The sequence below is a fragment of the Tiliqua scincoides genome, chromosome 4 (genome assembly GCF_035046505.1).
Source record: "Tiliqua scincoides isolate rTilSci1 chromosome 4, rTilSci1.hap2, whole genome shotgun sequence".
NCBI classification, from domain to species: Eukaryota; Metazoa; Chordata; class Lepidosauria; order Squamata; family Scincidae; genus Tiliqua; species Tiliqua scincoides.
Window position 1 is genome coordinate 70,635,273 of NC_089824.1, and position 19,976 is coordinate 70,655,248.

Genomic DNA, 19,976 nt, shown 5'->3' on the forward strand with positions numbered 1-19,976 from the left:
CCCAATCCTACTCAGAAGTAAGCCCCATTATAGTCAATGGGGCTTACTCCCAGGAAAGTGTGGATAGGACTGCAAACTGTGAGCCCAATGCTACTCAGAAGTAAGCCCCTTAGAGCCAGTGGAGCTTACTCCCAGGAAAGCGTAGGCAGGACTGCAGCCGGCTCGTGCCCTCCCCCTCCCAAGCAGGAGAGCGAGCGCTTCTGGGCGCGCCCTCCTCAGAGCCCCGCGCTCGCTCTCGCAGCCTCGGCCGCCTGTGCATCTCGGCGGCGGCAGCGCCTGGCCGGGCCGCGTGACGTCGGCGCTGGGCCCGCGTCGGCAGTGACGACTGCGGCGCTCAGCTGAGGGGGAGGGGGGAAGAAGATGGCGGACCATATCCCGCTGCACCCAGTGCCGCGCAGCACCCAAGGAAGAGTGGCTTACTACACCAACCGCTCCGCCGCGCAGAGGCACAGCAGGTACTGGCGGGGAGGAGAGCAGCCCTGGAGGGCCTCGTGGCGTCGGCAGTGCTGCCAGGGGCGCCTGGAGGAGCCAGGGAGATGGCGAGGGGCAGGAGAGCAGCTCGTGCCCCCCAAGGGGGCCTGTGCACGCCTGGCCCGTGCCTTCCCCAGCCTGCCTCTGAGAAGGGGAGGAGGCGCGGAGGTGCTGCTGGGGCGGCTTCCTGGCTGTGGTTGGAGGTCGACGCCTTGGGGCAGAGGCAGGTCGTCCCTGTGGTAGTGGGAAAGTAGCTTGGGTGGTGTGGGGAGTGCTGCTGCCGCCGCCTCCTTCTCCTCTCAGCTCCCTCCCTAGTGCTACCCAGAACCAAGCTGGAGAAGCACCAGAGCTCAGCTGGCGCTGAAGCTCCTATAAAAAAGGCTGCTGTGTTCATGAGCATCCTCCCTTTTTTTGTTACCACTTCAAACTCAGCTCTCTGATGACTTTCCTTCTTCACCCAGTGCATAGTTGGCCTGTGGAACTCCTTGCCACAGGATGTGGTGGCGGCGTCTGGCCTGGGTGCCTTTAAAAGGGGACCAGACAAATTTCTGGAGGAAAAGTCCATCATGGGTTACAAGCCATATGAAGGGTATGTGCCACCTCCTGATTTTAGAAGTGGGCTACCTCCAAATGCCAATACAAGGGAGTGCACCAGGATGCAGGTCCCCTGTTATCTTGTGTGTTTCCTGAGGCATTTGGTGGGCCACTGTGAGATACAAGAGGCTGGACTAGACGGGCTTCTGGCCTGATCCAGCTGGGCTTTTCTTATGTTCTTTTGTTAGTAGAAAAGACTTTTGGGCCACAGTGTACAAGACAAGTCACTTTAGAGCAGGGGTGTCCAAACTTTTCAGCAGGAGGGCCACATCATCTCTCTGACACTGGAGGCTGGGGGGAAAAAAGAATTAATTTACATTTAAAATTTGAATAAATTTACATAAATTATGTATTAGAGATGAAACTTATATGAATGAATGAAGGTCTTGCAATAGCTCAAGGCCTATAAAAGGCCTTTACTTTGCTGCCACTACTGCATCACAGATGTGAAACAGCAAGCAGTGGAGGGAACCCTCATCCCACAGCTCATGTGAGAGGTCAAACAGTTGGGCCATCATGCTGAGAGCAGTTGCATCAGGCCAGTGTGGACCAGAGCAAGTCTCCGGAGAGCCAGTAGCTCATTGGAGACTGGGGGCTCCCTGAGGGCCAAATTGGGAGTCCTCAAGAGTCTTATGTGGCCCCAGGGCCTGGGTTTGGGCACCCCTGCTTGCTCCCTAAATGGAGCAATGACAGATAAGCACTGTAAAGACCAAAATACTGACTGTAAATCTCTGCACTATTGATTTCTGGGGAAAAGGGCAAAGAACAGTGCTTGATTGAAATACTGGGGTTCAACCACTGGCAAGTTTCATATTTCTTTTTCTGTCTGAAGAGACCAATTTCTAAAAGTAGGCTGTGGTGTTAGGCTCTCTTAATTAAGGTGAAACTGCAATAAACAAACCTATCATGGGATTCCCAGACCTGTGCTAATACTGATGCTGGGTGTATGTGTATTTGAATAGAAGTAGGGGTTTAGTTAATTTGTTCTTCGGCTGTTCATTCTTCTGCAAATGCTACCCAGGCCATTTTATTTTTAGTTAGACTCCAAAATAGGAAGTCTGACTGAGTAGAAAAATGACCGTGGAATGGGATGTAATGAGGAAAATCCATGATCTCAGGATAAGTTAACCAGTGCTGCTTCCTGTTTCTTGTCCTTCTTCCTGCTTCCTGTTACAAGTCCTCCATTGCTGTATTCACATTATTTTGCAAATGGGTTTGGGAACATGCTTGCTGAGGCAACTCCCTATAGGAGTACATGTAGGTCTTTATAAAGGAATTAAATGCTCTTCTGTTTTCAACACGTTGCTAAAACCATCAGCTTTCAAATTTTGTCTTATCTGGGCACATGAAAAAAGCAGGATCAAAAGCTTTGGTTGATCTTGGTCGCTATCCAGGATTTGTATTTCCAACTAAACTTCCCTAAGATGGGTTGGGCTCTTGACTCTAGGTATATTATATTGAGGAGACCTCTGTGACTGCCCCTCCCCACATTGGTATGCAGTACACACCCCATTGGCATGGCTGTATTGGAAAGTTGGATAGGATTGAACCCTTAGATAAGTAATTTCCCCTGCCTTTTTCAGTACTCCTTGAAAAATACCTGTCTAAACTTGCCCACAGTACCATTTTTTTCTATCAATTGAGAGTCCAATTCTGTGCATGAATACTCAGAAGTAAGTCCCATTATAGTCAATGGAGCTTAGTTCCAGGAAAGTGTGGATAGGATTGGAATCCCAGTTTCTAGGCCTCATGGTTTCAAAAATTGGTTCACACAACATCTTTTAACTCTTTTACCACTTCTGACATGGTATACCTCTTGGTATGTCTTTCTCTGTTGCATAACTTTCTTGTGATAGTATTTGCTGCTTAATGTATATGACATAGATCAGGCAAAATATACCTTTTTCCATTTAGGGAGCAATCCTAACCCACTTTCCAGCACATTTCCATTAAGGGCAATGAAGCACTCCATGAGGAAGGCCTCCATGAGTGCCACCCAACTGCAGGATGCAGCACATGTCCCAATGGCACAGCTATGCCAGCACTGGAAAGTTTGTTAGAATTTGGGCCTCAGTTGACTTAATAAATTGAGTAGACTAGAGAGGATTTAGTAGTGGTATTGCCACAGTGTAGGGAAACATGATTTTTAAGGAATTAAGTAAAACTAATGTAGAAGCTCCCCCTGCATCACTTCTTTGCCTTTATTTATTTCAGGTATTTATGTCCTACTTTTTCTAAAAATATGATGGTTAATAAAATGAGCATTACATTGAAGCAACAGTATAATACACTGATGTTGATCTTTCTCTGGCAGCAGCAACTGTGATGCTAAATATTTGTACAACCATGTGACAGAAACAATGACACAAAATTCTTACAATGCTGTTAATGATGCCTTAGTCTGATTATCCATTTTGGCATTTAATTGTATGAATTAGGGTTCTGTTGATTGTTTACCAAAAAGATTTTAGTGACAGAACTGGAGTTCTTACACAGTTGTGCCAGACATATTCTATTGTACTGGCACTCTAACTGGTATTGATTATTTAAAATATTAATATCCTATGTATAACTGATATCCCATAATCACTGAAGTTCTCCAAATGGTGTTACAATACATTTAAAATATAGAAAAACAGATAACCTCTGTGTGCAGAACTTTTTTGTTTTTTCAGTGCAGGAAGATTCTGATTTCTCAGTGTAGTCTACATCAGTGATCATCAACCTTTTTTCATGCCACAACACAAAGTATGAGACTGGGACCCACTGCTGATCCTGCCCCATTTCCCCCTATATCTTGTGTCTTCACAACAACCCTGTGAGGTGGCAGTCTGACCAGGGCTGGTCTTAGGAGCTTCAGGGCAAGACAGTGAGAAGAGGGTGTGCAGGATCATATCAAGAACTCAGTTTTGATAAGACAGTACCATGACTGGATTAGATTCAATCTCTCTCTTGCAGAGGATTTGAAAAGTTACCTCAACACCACAAATGAGACTTTGTGACCCCACTGGGCTGAAGAACACTGGCCTACAAGTTCCAGTTCATCTGATTCCAGTTTCACTACAGTAGCACTTGTAAATCTGCTGTTTTAAAAATGGCAGATAATGGAAAGGCTGCTTGAATCCATCTGCATCTCCTTCTGCACCTTCTCTTTGGAGGGAAGAGTCTGGAACTTGAACTGCCAAGAACCAGAAAGGGCTGCCCCACACACCAACAAATCCCTAATATCTTACTTTTGTTCTAGATTTTGACTGTAAACTCTTTTACAAGCCAATCATGACTGAAAAGTGGGGTATGAATATAATACATAATAAATTTCTTGTAATAGGCAGAAATTTTAATTATTTAAAATGTTTGTGTCCTGTGTTTTTCCCACAAGGGAAGGGCTGAAGAAAGCTCACAATGTATTAAAAGACTAAAGTACAGTATGCATTCAAGCATTACCACCCCCACATTAAATAGTATACAGCACCTAAAAAAATGTCAAAATATAACTAAGAAAACTAAGTATAACTAAGAAAAGACAGAACAGTGTAATGTAAATGTAGGCCTCAAAGGCTAAATAGAACAAATGCTTTCAGTGACTGCTGGAACAGTGGAAGTGATGAAGCCAGCCTTGCATCCAAGGCCAAGTAGTTCTATAACCTGAATACTACCGCAAAGACGGACCTCTTGTGTGTCATTATCAAACACACCTCTGTGAGTGGTGGGACATGCAAGAAGGCCTTCTTAGTTTAAGTTAATTAGGCTGTCATCCCCAAGTCATTCAAGGTTGGATTCAATGGATTTCAGATACCTCTTGTGGTTTTCACTGTCAGAAGTATTGACAAACATCAATGCATGCTTATGTTTTCAGGTTCTGCAGTGAAAAGTCCATCTGACTGCTAAGAGTTCCAAATTAGATTTTTATATATTTTTCAGGATGGCTAGAGAGCTTATGCTTACTGACTAGGAATATCTGAACTCCTTTTTTTCATTGTTCTGCATGACCTAACTCTAAAGCTCAAGCACCTGTGGAAGTAGCATCCGATATGATGGAGGAAGCTATAAATGCAAAGTTGTTTTTTTTTATTGTGAGGTCTTTGGGAAACATTCATTTATTACTTTAGTTGTGTGAACTGCTTTGTGATCTACAGTTTGTTGAAAAGCAGTATATAAGAGTTCTTAATAATAATAATGAATAATAATAAATTCAGTAGAATTCCACCCATTAATGTTCAGGTATTTGTAAAGACAGTTTCTAATAAATCGTACAAAATGAAAAATAAGAGATTTTGTGAAGTAACTTGATAATTGTAAATTATCTATTGTTGATAGAAGAGGTGAAATTGGAATGATTTTATTTCTTTCCGGTTGGTATAGTTGGGAACCCAATTGAATGGAAAGGAAAGAGAGCCTGGTGGGAACTTAGAAACTAATATGTATTAGTTTTAGAGCATAGGTTTTGTAGGCTGCAACTTGCTTCATCGGATCCGTGAAATAAAATTATCAGGCAAGCATTTGAGTGTGGCTAGTACAATCAGCATACTTTGTGCCCCAGTAGTATAACTAGTATGCATAACCTTTCCTATGGAACTTGCTTTAGTCTGTTCTATATGAATTCCTGATGGATACTTTCACAAGGTGGTATACTTACAGTGTTTGTGCAGCTAGAGGTACAGTTATCCCAGATGTGGCTGTTGGCATTATTTGATCCTATAAATGTGACATCATTGATGAAAGGGACTAATTTGGGTTTCCTAAAGTGTGATTCCTTACTAAACTGCCTTGCCCTTTTGGTAGCTTAGAATGTAGCCATTCAAGGCAGTATGTCTGTAAATCAGTGTTTCTCAAGTAGTGGTATGAGAACAAGGTGGTGTCTGATGGTACTTATGGTACCCCCAGACATCTACAGCCTGGCAGCAAGACGAGTAACGTGATGTGACAGACATTGGTAGGAGGCTTGGCTTGGTGGGCAGGGCTTCAAAGCATACTTTTCATGCACTCTAAAAAGCTCTCCTGTCCACCCTGAGCCTCTTACTGGTGTTTATCAGGTTGCATCTGGCCTCTCAGTCCAGAAGTGACTGGCAATGACATCATCACCAATTACTTCTGGAGGTACTTCCACTAGGTGGATCATGCAAAGTGGTATGGCGGGGGATAAACATTGAGAAACACTGCTCTAAATGGTTTGTTGAAGTAGTTTTGCTATAGATTTGACAAGAGGGATTCTGCAAAGTTTCTTGATGGTTTATTGGTGGTGTAGTTGCTTTCCTAATACAGACTTTGTTTTGGAGATTTGTGTGCCTGCTGTTCTAGAACAGGAGTCTCCAAACCTGGGCCCAGGGGCCAGATGCGGCCCACGGCGAGCCTCTATCCAGCCTGCTACCAACCTCTGATCCCCTGAGAGCCTCTGGCCCAGTTGACCAAACACAACAAGAGCTGTGCTTGTGGGGTGGGAGAATGAAGGTCTGTTTGTGTGCTTTGGGCTGTGTTGGTGTTTGGAGAAATCCTGGACATTTAAGCCCATTTATTCATTCATCTAAGTTCCATCTCTAATGTATTTATTTAAATTTTATGTTTAATTATCTTTTTTGGCCTTCGACACTGTGCCAGACATTTGATGTGGCCCTTCAGCCGAAAAGTTTAGAGACCCCTTTTCTAGAGTCGTACTGATGATTTTTAGAAGGCCTGTTTCCATTTTAAAAAATACTTTATCACATGGTATAGGTGGCAAAGATGTTAATTTGCTGGGCCTGTTTGTAGGATATGAAGGTCATTAAGTATTCAGGATGGTAGATGACTTCTTGGCCAGTGACTTCTTGGCCAGTCACTGGGTTTCGACTTGACATACTTCACATGATTCTTGTGAGGATAAAAGGGAGATGAAGCAGAATGTGTCCCTGAGGTTCTTGGGAGTACCGGCAAGATGTAAATACAATAATTAAATAGGGTAGAGGTGAACAGAAAGGTTTCTAAAACCAAAGGAGTTTGATTTCCAGAAAGCAAATGTATAGTATAACCATAATGTCCATCGTGTAAAATTAATACAGGTTCAACCTTGTTATTCACAGAATTTTTATAAATGGATTTGACTTTGCATGAGTGGCCACTGCAAATGAGAAGGAATGTGCTGATTTCCAGAGAAGGGGAAAAATGCATTCCTTTAAAATCACAGTTTTTAAAACTGCTTTTCTTACTGTTGTACAGAGACAGTCATACAAGTGATCGTGCCATTCTTCAACTAAGCCAGGCAAAGGCAGAGGTTCTAATTGCTGACTGCCTTTCTACAACAGTAAGAAAAGCTGTTTTTAACCACAATTGTAAAGGGATGCCCTTTTTAATTTTTTAAAACTTTTATTTAACACATTTTATGGTATTAGCAAGGTGTCCCAGAATCAAACCCCTGCAGAATAAGGCACAATGTTATTCCTTTAGGAGCACTGGGTCTTTAAATCTATTTTTTTAATCCACTAAGGCAGGGGTGTCCAAACCCCGGCCCTGGGGCCACTTGCGGCCCTCGACGCCTTCAGTGCGGCCCTCAGGGAGCCCACTGTCTCCAATGAGACTCTGGCCCTCCAGAGATTTGTTGGAGCCCACACTGGCCTGACATAACTGCTCTCACCATGAGTGTGACTGTTTGACCTCTCACATGAGCTGTGGGATGAGGGCTCCTTCCACTGCTTCTTGTTTCACGTCTGTGATGCAGTAGCAGCAGCAAAGGAAAGGCCAGCCCTGCTTTGTGAAAGGCCTTTTATAGGCCTTGAGCTATTCATTCAATAATATAAGTTCATCTTTAATATAGTCATTTATGTAAATTTATGTAAATTCATTCAAATTTTAAATGTAAATTAATTCTTTTTTCCCCCCCAGCCCCCGACACAGTGTCAGAGAGATGATGTGGCCCTCCTGCCAAAAACTTTGGACACCCCTGCACTAGGGATTCCGGAACGGAACCTCAGTGGATAACAAGGGTTGACCTGTACACTGAGTGACAGTTGAGGCTTATGTTGTATGAAATTGCCTTACACTAAGTCAGACCTGTGGTTCATCTCGCTCTGTATTGTCCTTAATGACTAGCACCAACTCTGGGGTTTCAGACAAGGTTCTTTGCCAGCCTTAGCGCAGATGCCTAGTACTGTCCATGTGCAAGCTGATAGGAGGAGAAGTCTGGTAAACTTCTGATATAATTTTTTGGAATTATATTCCAAAAAATATACCCTCTACCCTCTTCCTCATAAGTCACAAAGGTGAATATATCAGTAAACCTGCTTAGTTGTTGTTGGTGGTGGTGGTTTGGAAACAGTGTCTAGATTAAGTCATTTCTGCCCAATGTTGCATATACGCAACAGAGATAAAATGTGTATACCTATGGGCTGCGCGGAAATGGGTTAAGCACTCAAATTCCATGTGTTTGTTAGTCTTTATAGTAGAGCTGAAGTATTTGGATAAACCAGGCCTGTGCTTTTCAGACATTCTTCCTTCAGGGAACCCTTTCCACACTGATATGTCTGCCATATAGAAGATGTTCTAGCATGCATAACCAGTTCACATGGAATGCTGGCTTGGCTTTTGGGGCTATATAATGTGAAAACAAAAGAGATCCTAGACACAGACTCATCATTTCCTTGTGAGTGTCTTTTAAGCTGTCTTTCAAAGACGGTTTTCTGCCATTCCTGAACTTTTGTTGAGGAATGTCTGACAGGCTTCCAAGGTCCTCTTGAACACACTTAGGGCCCAATCCTATCCAGCTTTCCAGCACCAATGCAGCACCAAGGTAAGGGAACAAACATCTTGAGGAGGCCTCTGTGGCTGTCCCCCCACCACAGAATGCAGCACATGCTCTGTTATCACTGATACATCAGCACTGGAAGGTTAGATAGGATTGGACCCTCAGTCATTTTTCAAAGTAGGTAATTGTACCCTGCACATGCCTGATCTCATCTGATCTCAGAAGCTAAGCAGGGTCAGGCCTGGTTAGTACTTGGATGGGAGACCGCCTGGCAATACTGGATGCTGTAGGCTTATACCATAGTCTTTCGAGACTGACGGTTGCCAACCATTTTTTTTTAGAGTAATTTTGTAACTGAATTTCTAGTGGTTTTCCATGTATGAAATTCTTGTGGTTCCTATGCCTTTATATGTACACAACTGTATTGCTGGAATGCAGAATACATTTAGCTTGCTTTTATCAAATTCATATTGAACCTCATAGCCTGGAAAGTAGTGCATAAGCTCTTCAGTGTAAATGCTTTACCATGAGGCATTATATGTAGCCTATCTGTGAGGTTAGTTTTCATGTAAATAAAGTAGAATATTGTATTCATTTATTATGATTTATTTTAACTGCCAGCTGTGAAATATTTGGTTTTAAAATTTGATGTATCATGTTAATTGATATGGTCTGTATTGTTGCTGTATGAAATTTTGTTCTTTTGGGTTAGACACTGTGAATTTTAAAGCAAGTTGCAATAGTGCTAGAATCTCACTTGTTCACAGAACATCTCATTCTGTTCTGTTCTGATTTTTTAACTTACACATGTGTCCTTTGGAATACTTGAGTGGATCCCCCTATGAAATATAATGCCCATTTGTGGTAAACTTACCGTTTCAGAAGCTCACTTCTGAAATATGCTTCTTTCCAATGCTTGTTTTAAAAATGATTGCCCTTTAAAAACATGTCTTAGTTTTAGAGCAGTTTATCTAATCTATGATTTTTTTATAATTCAGGAGCAGCACTTATATATGTGAGTGACTCATGCTCATGTTTACTGCTTGGCCTTTTTGTTATCTTCCCGCACCTCTAGAACATCTTTAAGTTTTTGTTTCTGTGTCTGATAACAAAGTACTTAAACTGTAGACAAAAATAGTAAGCATTCTCTAGTTTTCATATAGTTAAGCTTTGTCAATGTCTTTGTATTAATATATCAGTCAATTCTCATGGTATCTTTGTTTTAAGATCAAGTCAGAGATAGTGTCTTGTTTTCCCCTGTGATATCCACAAAGAAGTAATAAAACAAGATACATCAGTTTACTATTTCAGTCAATCCACTTACCCTGTCCTATGAGACAGGATTATAGCATATTATTCCAGTTAGTGCTTATGAAGAATTCTCAAACAAGAGGAGTGACATTGGCTTGTAACAATAATGGCAATAGAGAAACTACTTATAAAACAGAAAAATCCAGTATTCATTATAATATTTGGCAAAAGGGAAGGTCTTCGGTTCAAACAATACATCAAGTCTTGACTTACCCAAGTATGCACTTATGTGGAGAAATATAATGTGTGAAGTGTTAAATCATGGATGTAATTGATGGAAGATGACAGAATAACCAGGGTAATATGCCATTGGGGCAAAAGCTTAAAAGCCAGACTGCTAAAGCATAAAGGCATACAGAATAGAAAGGCTGTTTTTATTTAGAAAAATCATAGTTAGTCTTACAGAAAAGCTGCTTGAAAAACCCATTTTAGAAAGCTGTTTTGCTAGTTTTACAGAAGCTGAGACCTTGGGGCCTCAAAGTCTGGCATTGGTACATTTTGGAATTTGGAAAAGGGAGTTGTATCTAAGGCAAAGATAGGCTTCATCATTGGCAGAAGTACATGACTCGCCAAGGACTTCACAATGCTGGGAAAACACATATATGCAACAATTGTAGTCATTAGAAGTAAGTTTTAGCTGCTGGCTTATCAGTTGGCAATGTTTCTTGGCAAACTAATATAGCGTCTAGCTAGCTAACCCTGCAAGAGACAAATTTAGAAGACAGTACACATTTTAATTAGATAAGCAAGAGCATCCTTGAGAACCAGTCTTTGTTTGAATTGTGACTGAAATGGAGAAATGAATGTTAAGGGGGGTTGGTGTAGGTTTGATTAGGAAGGTGCAGAGAGAGCAGTTTGCCTAGTGCATGTAATGTAAGGAAATCTGAGTAACTTGTTTGAAGGTAAATGGGAGAAGGATTTCTTAAAAAGAAAATGTGATGCAGTGGAAGTTTGGCTTGTTTTATGTTAAAATATTTGAAAAATCACAAGAAGCTGGCTGAAGCCTTAGCTCAAAGAGATTACACTTTAACAGGTGCTAGGCAGAAGAGGGAAGAGGTCACTTCTTAGCAAGGATATACACCACTAAACCCCTTAAGTGTACTCAAAGTAACTGGTCACAATATTATATAGAATTAAGACATAGAATTTTAGGGAAACTGTTAAGGGAAGTTTGAAGGACTTTGCTTAACAGAGGGCCCCACAGTGTTTTGCTAAAACAGGAGAAGGAATGCAGGAGAAATAAGACAGGTGGCTCAAGCAAGGCCATCCCAAGAGTGTGAAGGGAATGTATGCCAAAAAATGGGTTTGAAGTTCTGTCAAGAGGGACAGTCCTGGATAAAATAATGTTATAGCATCCCCTGCTTGTTCTTGAAAACTTTGTAATTCAATATGTTTAATTGTTTAATTTTACCTTATTTGGAAACCTGTAACTTTAAGCTCATCTATCAAGTGTCTCCAAGGCTATCTACAGCCTATTAAGAGTTAGTATGATGTCAAACTTCAGCCAATGGGAAGTTCTAAACTTCAAACAAAGAACCCAGAATGTTATAAAGAGTCCGGTTAACATTGATACTGGCTCTCAATGCTTTGGACAGTAGTCCCATGAGATGCCCGTTGCTAGCAATGAAATAAAAGCTTGCAAACAATCACCCTTGACTACTGAGTCTTGCTTTTTTGGACCTTGCAACATAATCACAGTAGCAATTCTTTTTATTGTGGTAATTGGAGATGCTGCTGCTACAGAATAAGTATTGCTACTTACTTTGTATGCAGTTCACAGGGTCCTTCATAATAATTCATGTAAAAAAATAAAAATAGGCATGGAAAATGTAAATTGGCCCTAATGTACTGCAGAAGAGTTGTGCATGACTGTAAACATGAAAGCTAGCTGTGTACAGTGTATGTACTACACTGCAATACAGTAGTTTTCATTAAAAATGAGGCTTTTGGCTTTGAAATAGTTGGTGGGTTGGATCTTAACTTTTTGTGCTACCGTGCTTTGTGGCTAGGAGCTGCTCCTGTGCTCAGAATCAAGTCCTCCTGAAAGCAGGACAGTCCCATGGGAAGCTGCTGTATGGAAAGTTAACTTTGACAATAATAATAAATATATATAACCATAAGTGTTAATCTTGAGGAAAAAAAATCTGGATTTGTTACAGGGGTTTTTTTTTGTTAAAGTCAGTAAAACTACACAGATTTTGAGAAATATTTATGTAATGTAGTTCTGCAGCATGGGACATCTAATGCTTGAAGATATGTGAACAGAGAGTTCTTCAGGAGGAAGTTAGTGCAATCTGCCAAGATTTCAGCATAGTATGCTGTAATTCCATCAAGGAAATTGTCAGTCAAGGCAGAGATTTTTGCCATTGTGTGTATTCTGGCTCATCTTAGCTAGAAAGCGTTTGCATGGAGAAGGGATTCTGTCTTTTTATATAGGCTGCATTTGTTTTTTTACCTCCAGCACTAGAAAAAGTAGAGTGCTTTTTTTTTCTCTGTCCAGCAAACTAAGGTCATGTTTGTTGCTCACCTTCTAGCACACTTGCCACGCTAGCAATCTTGCCTGCAAGCTTGGGGCTAGAAAACATGAGCATCTCGATGAATAATGTTATCATACTGCTCTGTTCCAGAGAAACAACTGGTCGCCACAATTTTGTACAGCAAATAGGGGTGGAGGAGGGGTTTATGTACTTGGACAAAAGGAGCCATTCTCAAGATTTTTAAAAGCATTACGAAGAAGTTAATAACTTTAATAAATATAAGGCAATGATTAAATGTCATGAAAACACCCGGTAGTATGTTCAACGCAATTTTTGTTCTATTTTTTAATGAATCATGCTAGAAGTGTGCTAAATGTATTCTAGCAACTTAACTGCTAAACTTAAAAAATGAATGCAGACATAGTTATCTGTTAAACTACTGTAATCCAGAGAACAATATATGCAGGTGAATGCAAGCCTTTTCATAGCTACTATTAAGAAAGCTTTGACCACTCTTGGGGTACTTATACACCCTATCACTATTAACTACTTTTGAAACATGCAAGCATTTAGCCAAGAAAATGACCTGGAACTGAGAATTTTGGCTGCACTGGGACATATTAATTCATTCACAGCCGATAGTATACAGTACCTTCAAAATTAATTCTCCGAGAAATTTTGGAGACTGATAGCTGAGGTATTGCTTCTCATGGGTTCAGATTATCAAAGAGAAGATACAACTGGAAAAATTCTTCTGTTACCAAAGTGAAGTAGTAAATGCAGGTATGGGCAAAAAGCAATTTATCAGGATCTGAAAGGAGATGCTGTAAATTATGAGATGCACTGGGAATACAGTGAGGAGACTTGCTAATTTGCGTGCAAGTCAATGTTAGCAGCACAGTCCAATGCGTGTTTTTTTCAGATGTAAATCCTGTTTTATCCAGTGAAACAAATTTCCAGATATAATAAGCTGATTTAAAATAAAACCTGACTGTGATGCAAACAGTTTCAGTTGCATCCAGATTGGGGCAAGACTCACACAAGGGTCTTTCCTGCCACCTGTCCACATTCTAGTCTCCTCAGCAGCATCTCCTTGGGTTGGGGTCATTTTGGGAATAGCGTGGGATGTGATGGAGAGATGAAACACTGGATAATGGACATATGTGAAAAGGTGGCTGTACCTAGTTTCTGGGGATTCTATTCCCGCACTCTTCCTGAGTGTTCGCCAAGAAGTCTGAGGAGTTCCTGTTCAGGGAACTGCAGCATGGAGAAGAGGGTGAGGAAGATTACTTGCATGTAATCAAGTGTGGTATCCCCACAAGCCTTTATGCAACTCAGTCGGTTTTTTCCTTGTGATAGCAGCCAATTAGTATGAGTTTTTTTAAAAATGAAAGTATTCAAAACTGAACACTTTAATTCATTTAAACTGGCCTTTTTTCTTGGTGATTCATATTACCATGATTGAAATAAAAATCATGTTTAAAGTAATATATAGGTATGTTAGTTTTGTGTGGTTGTATTGCTTAGAGACAGGATATTTGTCTGTTGCTCCAAGCTCCTTGGAGGCAGAATGGGTCTAAATATAACTATTGCCCTTCTTGGAGCTGCATCCTATGATTTGCTGTAGCTTATGAAGTTTTTGGAGTACTGAGAATGTAAAAGAAAGCTTTTTAAATACAGTATGATTTAAGCAATAGATGTTAAAATGCAAGTGAAACTTAATGCACTCATTTAGTTACTCTATTCTTTTTAGAAGCTATCAAACTTTGAAGAGGACATGGTATAATTTTCACAGTAGATGTTTATATAAAAGTTTAATTTTAAAGTATTTATTGTAATCTTCCTTTTTTCTTAGATTTTTTTGTTACGAGTTGTTTAATATTAATGCTCTTTTTCTTTAGGAAACCATTTTTTAAAGATACCTGTCTCCATATCTGATTTTTGTAGCACCAGTGCTGTGTTCTGCATTCTTATTTCTTTATTCATGTTGCTTTCAGAGCTTCTTTATTTTACAAAAAGTTTCTAACATTACACTTAATTGGTTTGTCACTCATGGAAAACCAGTACCTCAGACAATTAGGTGTGCACGACACCAGATTACAAAGAAATTGAGATTTCTTCCTATGAAAAATCCATTATTCATCACTGTATTGTTTTTAAATACTATGCTAAAAATTCTCAGCACAATAGGAAAATTGCTCTTGGAGAAGAATAAATTGCTTGCCAGTTCAAAGGCTGCATTTTGAAGTCAAGTTACTAAACATCATGCTTATTTGTTATCTTTGTAGTTGGTGTACTTGTACTTAGATTTACAATTTTACCGAAAAAATAGGATATAACATTATATCAGGAGTATGAATTATTTTCGTATTGTAAATACTTCTATAATTTCAAGAAATGTCTGAACTTGAACAATGAATAGGTACATATAATTTTTGTCAAAGATGAGTGCTCTCTCTTGAGTTTGTTCATGGCATGCTTTCGTACAGATGCAAATGCAGAAAAACAGAACTTGCATCAAAATAATGGATAGAAACTTGTATAAATGTACTGTTGCTTTATTTTGCCTCTGTAGTTAAAACTACTTTGTAGTCACATAATTCCATAAAAATACCATGTGTTTAAACTAATAATTATGGTGGTTTAAAAAAAGATGAATTCATCTATACCAGAGGTGTCAAACTCTCCATCGAGTGGGCTGAATGGCATAAATGGCTCCTAGTGAAGGATGGAAGTGACGACATTGAGAGGGAAGTAATATTAAGTAAATGATGGCCAGAAATAAGCACTTCATTCTCTCATAGAGACTCCTAAGCTGCAAATGACAGAAGAGAAAATGCGCAAATCTGATCATATTTTCAAGATACGGGAGAGCACAATAGTCATGCTGGGGAGCCCGATTATCATGCAGGGTGCTGTTTTCAGCAGTGCTGCTTCTGCCATGGCATTTCTTAGCCCAGCAGTTTCTCAGCCCAGGTCTGTGAAGTGATGTCTTGGCAGAAGCAGCATTGCTGAGAGGGGGGCCTGTGTGATAATTGAGATCTTACAGAACCATGGCAGCGTCTCCTCATCTCTCTTAGTCTGCCCCTTCCCCCATAGCATTTTTAATCGTATGAGGCCTCTTTCCATCTCTCTCTCCCAGAGCCTTGGCAGAAGTGGTACTGTTCACAGAGAGGAGCTGGAAGAGCCCAGTTATCACATGGGGGTCTTCTTCACATGGTATCCAAGGTGGCCTTCGGTAATAAAATTTCAAAAACAATCATAAAATATAAAATAAACAATAGCAGTGGAAAAACTAGCTAGATATAGGAGGAATAAGAATAAAGCCAACAAAAAATAATTACAATAAATTGCATGTTGAAATAGGGTTTTAGCTTGTGCTGAAATGCTGACAGGAAGGGTTTCTTGTGGGAGGGAGTCCACATAGCGGAGACCACCATGGAGAATGCTGCTCATGAATCACCAGCAACCAAGCCTTGGGGGTCCCGTGGAATGTTTGAGCTTCCTTGGTCCTCCTCCCTACTACAGCTTCCTGATTCTCCTGAAAAACTACTTTTAAGGTCAGGAGGACCCTAGGGAATGACTTGGGTTGCCATACAGATGAACTGTAGTAGTAGGGAATCCCCAGAAAATGGGAGTAAGCACCTTCTGTGAGCTGAGCTCTTCTTAGCAGAAAATGACTGTGTTCTATTTTGAGGAGTTCCCCCTCCCCACCATGTCCCTCAGTGTTCCCAAGTGCCCTCCAACTCACAGGTGCAGCTTTTTGGAAGATTCAGAGAGTTGCTGTAGGGAGGAAGAGAGAGTCATTTATGCAAGAGGTATTAAGCATATTCTAATTAGGATACAACCCAATACTTCCTGACTCTGAAAAAATTTCTTACTTGCATTCCAGGTTAGTCCTTGGTTTTGGCAGAATGGTACTATTATATAATGTATAGCGTTATTAGAAATTTGCTTGCCATTACTTTTACCTTAGCTGTGCCATCACCATAAAACGAAAGCTCCATAAAAATTATTGGACAGGCATATTCTAGAAAAGTTTGTATGTTCTATAAATCTTTGTTTCCTGATTATTTGCAACCTTGTTAAAACTAAAATAACTTCATTGAAATTTGTGTCATTCTTCTTGGCATGTCAGCAAAATTTCTTCATACTTGAAAATGTTCCATGTATGCATGAGAATTCTCTCTCATGTACGTTCAAATGTTATTTAGAATGCTCTGAATTAACAGGATACATACATGGCAACTAATAAGAATGCTGGTCATTTGTATTCAGCCTCAATATTTTTATTTTCCAATTGACAGGTACCAGTCAGAAGATGAGTCCTCTCATTTGGATGAAATGCCTCTAATGATGTCAGAAGAAGGCTTCGAAAATGATGAAAGTGATTACCATACTTTACCAAGAGCAAGGCTTTCTCAGAGAAAAAGAGGCTTAGAATGGTTTGTCTGTGGTGGCTGGAAGTTCCTTTGCACCAGGTTTGTTTGTAGTTCTATTTAAACTATGAGGTAACCTGATTTCTGTGTTTCAGTTTAGGTATATGCAGAGTGTTTCATCTGCACAGAAAGTAATTTGGCCCAAAATTATTTTAGATTTTATAAAGATTTGACAATGAACAACTAACAAGTGTGGATCCTTATGTAATTCACTGAGTGATCGGCAGGGAGGGTGCATTAACTGTAGGAGACCTAAAAGAGTAGTGTGAATTCTTTGTCCCTTTCTGTCCTAGAAATATTTAATTAGGGCAGGAAAAAAACAAACATTTTTTGCTTCTGCAGTTCCCAAATCTCTCCTAGTGATTGCTTTGAATTCTCTCTTCATTGTAAAAACAATAACTGTGGGGAGGGATTTGGGCTAAGATTTGAATCTTGTCATGATGTCTCTGAAGCCAGTTTTTCCATATCACATTAGAGGGAAAGGAAGGGTCAGACTCATGTTATCCCACTGATAACATGAGAGAAGCTGTTGAGAGAAACAGAGCAGCTGTTGAGAGAAATGGATTTGCGTCCTAGTGGCATACAAAGGCATACAGTTTGTGAGTCCAATTTTTCCCTCCCCTCAGTTGTTTTAGAGAAGAAGGGAGAACATAACCTCCTCTTGCCCATAAGGCATCCTTGAGGGTGGGAGGGATTTGAGATGAGTTCTTCTGAACTGTATTCTTATTCACTATCATAGTTTCTTTGAAGAGAATGAGGACCATCTTTAGGGGTGTGTGAGGAGTGCGGGCCACATCGGATGATGCACTCAGGAGGTGACACCATTACTGGCCAAAATTGTGAAAATCTTGGTATATTTGTATAATACCATCATGGTATATATCCTTATAAGCATAATTAAATGCAGAATGCAATGAAACAGAATGCGTTGAAGTATTTTTATTCTATCAGTTATGGCCAAATAACCAGAAAAAGGAAAACACCACTATCTTATGTAACAAAAAGTGAATTTCCTTAATTCATAATTGACCAGTAAGACTGATTGTTCCATGAGCCAGTGAGGTATTGCTGTAATACAGCAAGGAACTAAAAAGTTGTTAGTATGAGTCAACTCTCACTTCCATGTATCAGAGCAAATACTAGTACACTTAGTTGTATGAGTGCCATCAAAATTGTCATTGGTTTTTTGTTGTTTACTGATTTGATTGGTGACCTGTACTGTTGTTTATTAAAATAAATAAAGTTAATGGGGGTTACACCAACCCTAGTGATGCCACTGCATTTAGGCTGTGCATATGATATTGTAATTTATTCTGTGTGGCCTGGTATGGGAGGAGGTTCATCATGGGGGTGATGCAATGAACTCTCTCACTGGGTGACACAAACCCTAGTGGCAGGCTCAGCCTTTCAGCCAACCCAGTCCTAGTTTCTCCTCAAGGCTATCAGAGTTGCTCCTTATCAGCAGAGGGAAGTACAAATGCATCACCCAGGTTTTATGGGGAATCAATAGGATTGTTTTGTCCCCCAATATTTTTCCTTCAAGAAAATCTGTACCCTGCTTTTTTATAATACAGATGAACATTGTAGTGTGTACAGTTCCTGGGCCAAACCACATTATAACAGTAATGTGTTTTGGTTTGGTTTTTTTTCTTTAAATACTGCACAAGGAGGAACATATGAAAAGGGTCAAAACCAAAGTGAGCTTTAGCACTGTACAAAGAGGGCTTTACTACTATGCCTTTGCTATGGTTTTAATCCTGTTGCCCCGCTCTGTGATACTTTAATTTGAAAAAGTTTTACTTTCTAATTAAAATAGGGTTTGGGGGTTTTGACCCTTTTTGTGTGCTATGCCCATGCACTGTTGAAAAAAGAGAGACTCCAGGACCAAAACATGTTGCTATTGTAATGTGTGGTTTTGTCCTTAATTGTTCTCGTTTGTTGCCCAAGCACAAGGCAAATTCTTGTGTGTATATTGAAATTGAATTTCACCTCTGCTCTGAAGGATGAAAGTAGCTAGGCAGTGCACGCTTTACACAGAAGTGGATACATATTCAACATTTGCGTGTAACTGTTTCTACCTCTTGTAAGGTGGCAGCATGTCTTTCTCCCTTGTGCATTATAGAGATGCATGTCAAGAAAGCAGAGCCAGCATTCTTCCATTATTAGCAATGTTCCCTTAATGCTGCTTGGCTGTGCAACTCAAAGCCTGTGGAAGCCGAACTTCACACACCTTGAAGCTTTGCATTCCTGGAAATGTGTTCTGCATCATCATGTTGTGCATTATAGATGATAGAATACTTGTGCATTATATTTTGTGCATTTGGAAGCATCACAGGGCTTCAGCACAACAGCCAGAGGTGTCTCCATTGGTGCGCAGACCCCTTAGAGCAGTGGTTCTCAAATTTTTTAACACAGAGACACACTTTTCACATCTACATGATGGTAACTATAGTTAGCTTCAAACTAGCATTTGTAACCATAATTGGATGCTGGTGTTTAAATTATTGTTAGCATTAACATTGGTGTGGAGACAGCAGTGTAACTTGACTAGCTTCGAAAACAAAAAAGTTGAGTAAGTGGCACACTTCTCCTTTCTTTGCATGATTTATAACTGAGTGGGAAGATAACATAAATTTAATAGTCTTTTAAGATACCATGGAATTTTCTGTTGAGGTTACAAGAGCTCATTGCATTTTCTTAAATGTGCAGACTCTGCTTTCAGGACTTGATTTACGTCCATTGATTATGTTCAAATGCAATGCCTTAACTATGTTGAGGTTTCATGTTTGCGGCAGTTACTGGACTGTATTTTTGAAAGTGTCATATGCATGTCAGTTCTGGGAGGGCAGCTATTGTAAGTTAAAGTGCACAGGGCTTTGTGGGGTTGTTACCTTTCAAGTTTGGAAGAACAGTATGATGAAAGATCAGCTCTTACAAAATGTGGGATTTTCTGTGTGTGTGTGTGCGCGCGCG

The 19,976-nt window shown here is 40.2% G+C and overlaps 1 protein-coding gene across 3 annotated transcripts in view; it reads left to right on the top strand.

Annotated features, from left to right (window-relative positions):
* Positions 1-355: 355 nt before the first annotated feature.
* Positions 356-19,976, top strand: part of ATP9B (ATPase phospholipid transporting 9B (putative)) — a 190,734-nt gene continuing 171,113 nt past the window's right edge. For all 3 annotated transcript variants that reach the window (XM_066623335.1, XM_066623336.1, XM_066623337.1), the window contains exons 1-2: positions 356-455; positions 16,872-17,045. In XM_066623335.1, the coding sequence (XP_066479432.1) occupies positions 361-455; positions 16,872-17,045 (269 nt within the window). In that variant the 5' untranslated portion in view covers positions 356-360. The remainder of the gene's footprint in view (positions 456-16,871; positions 17,046-19,976) is intronic.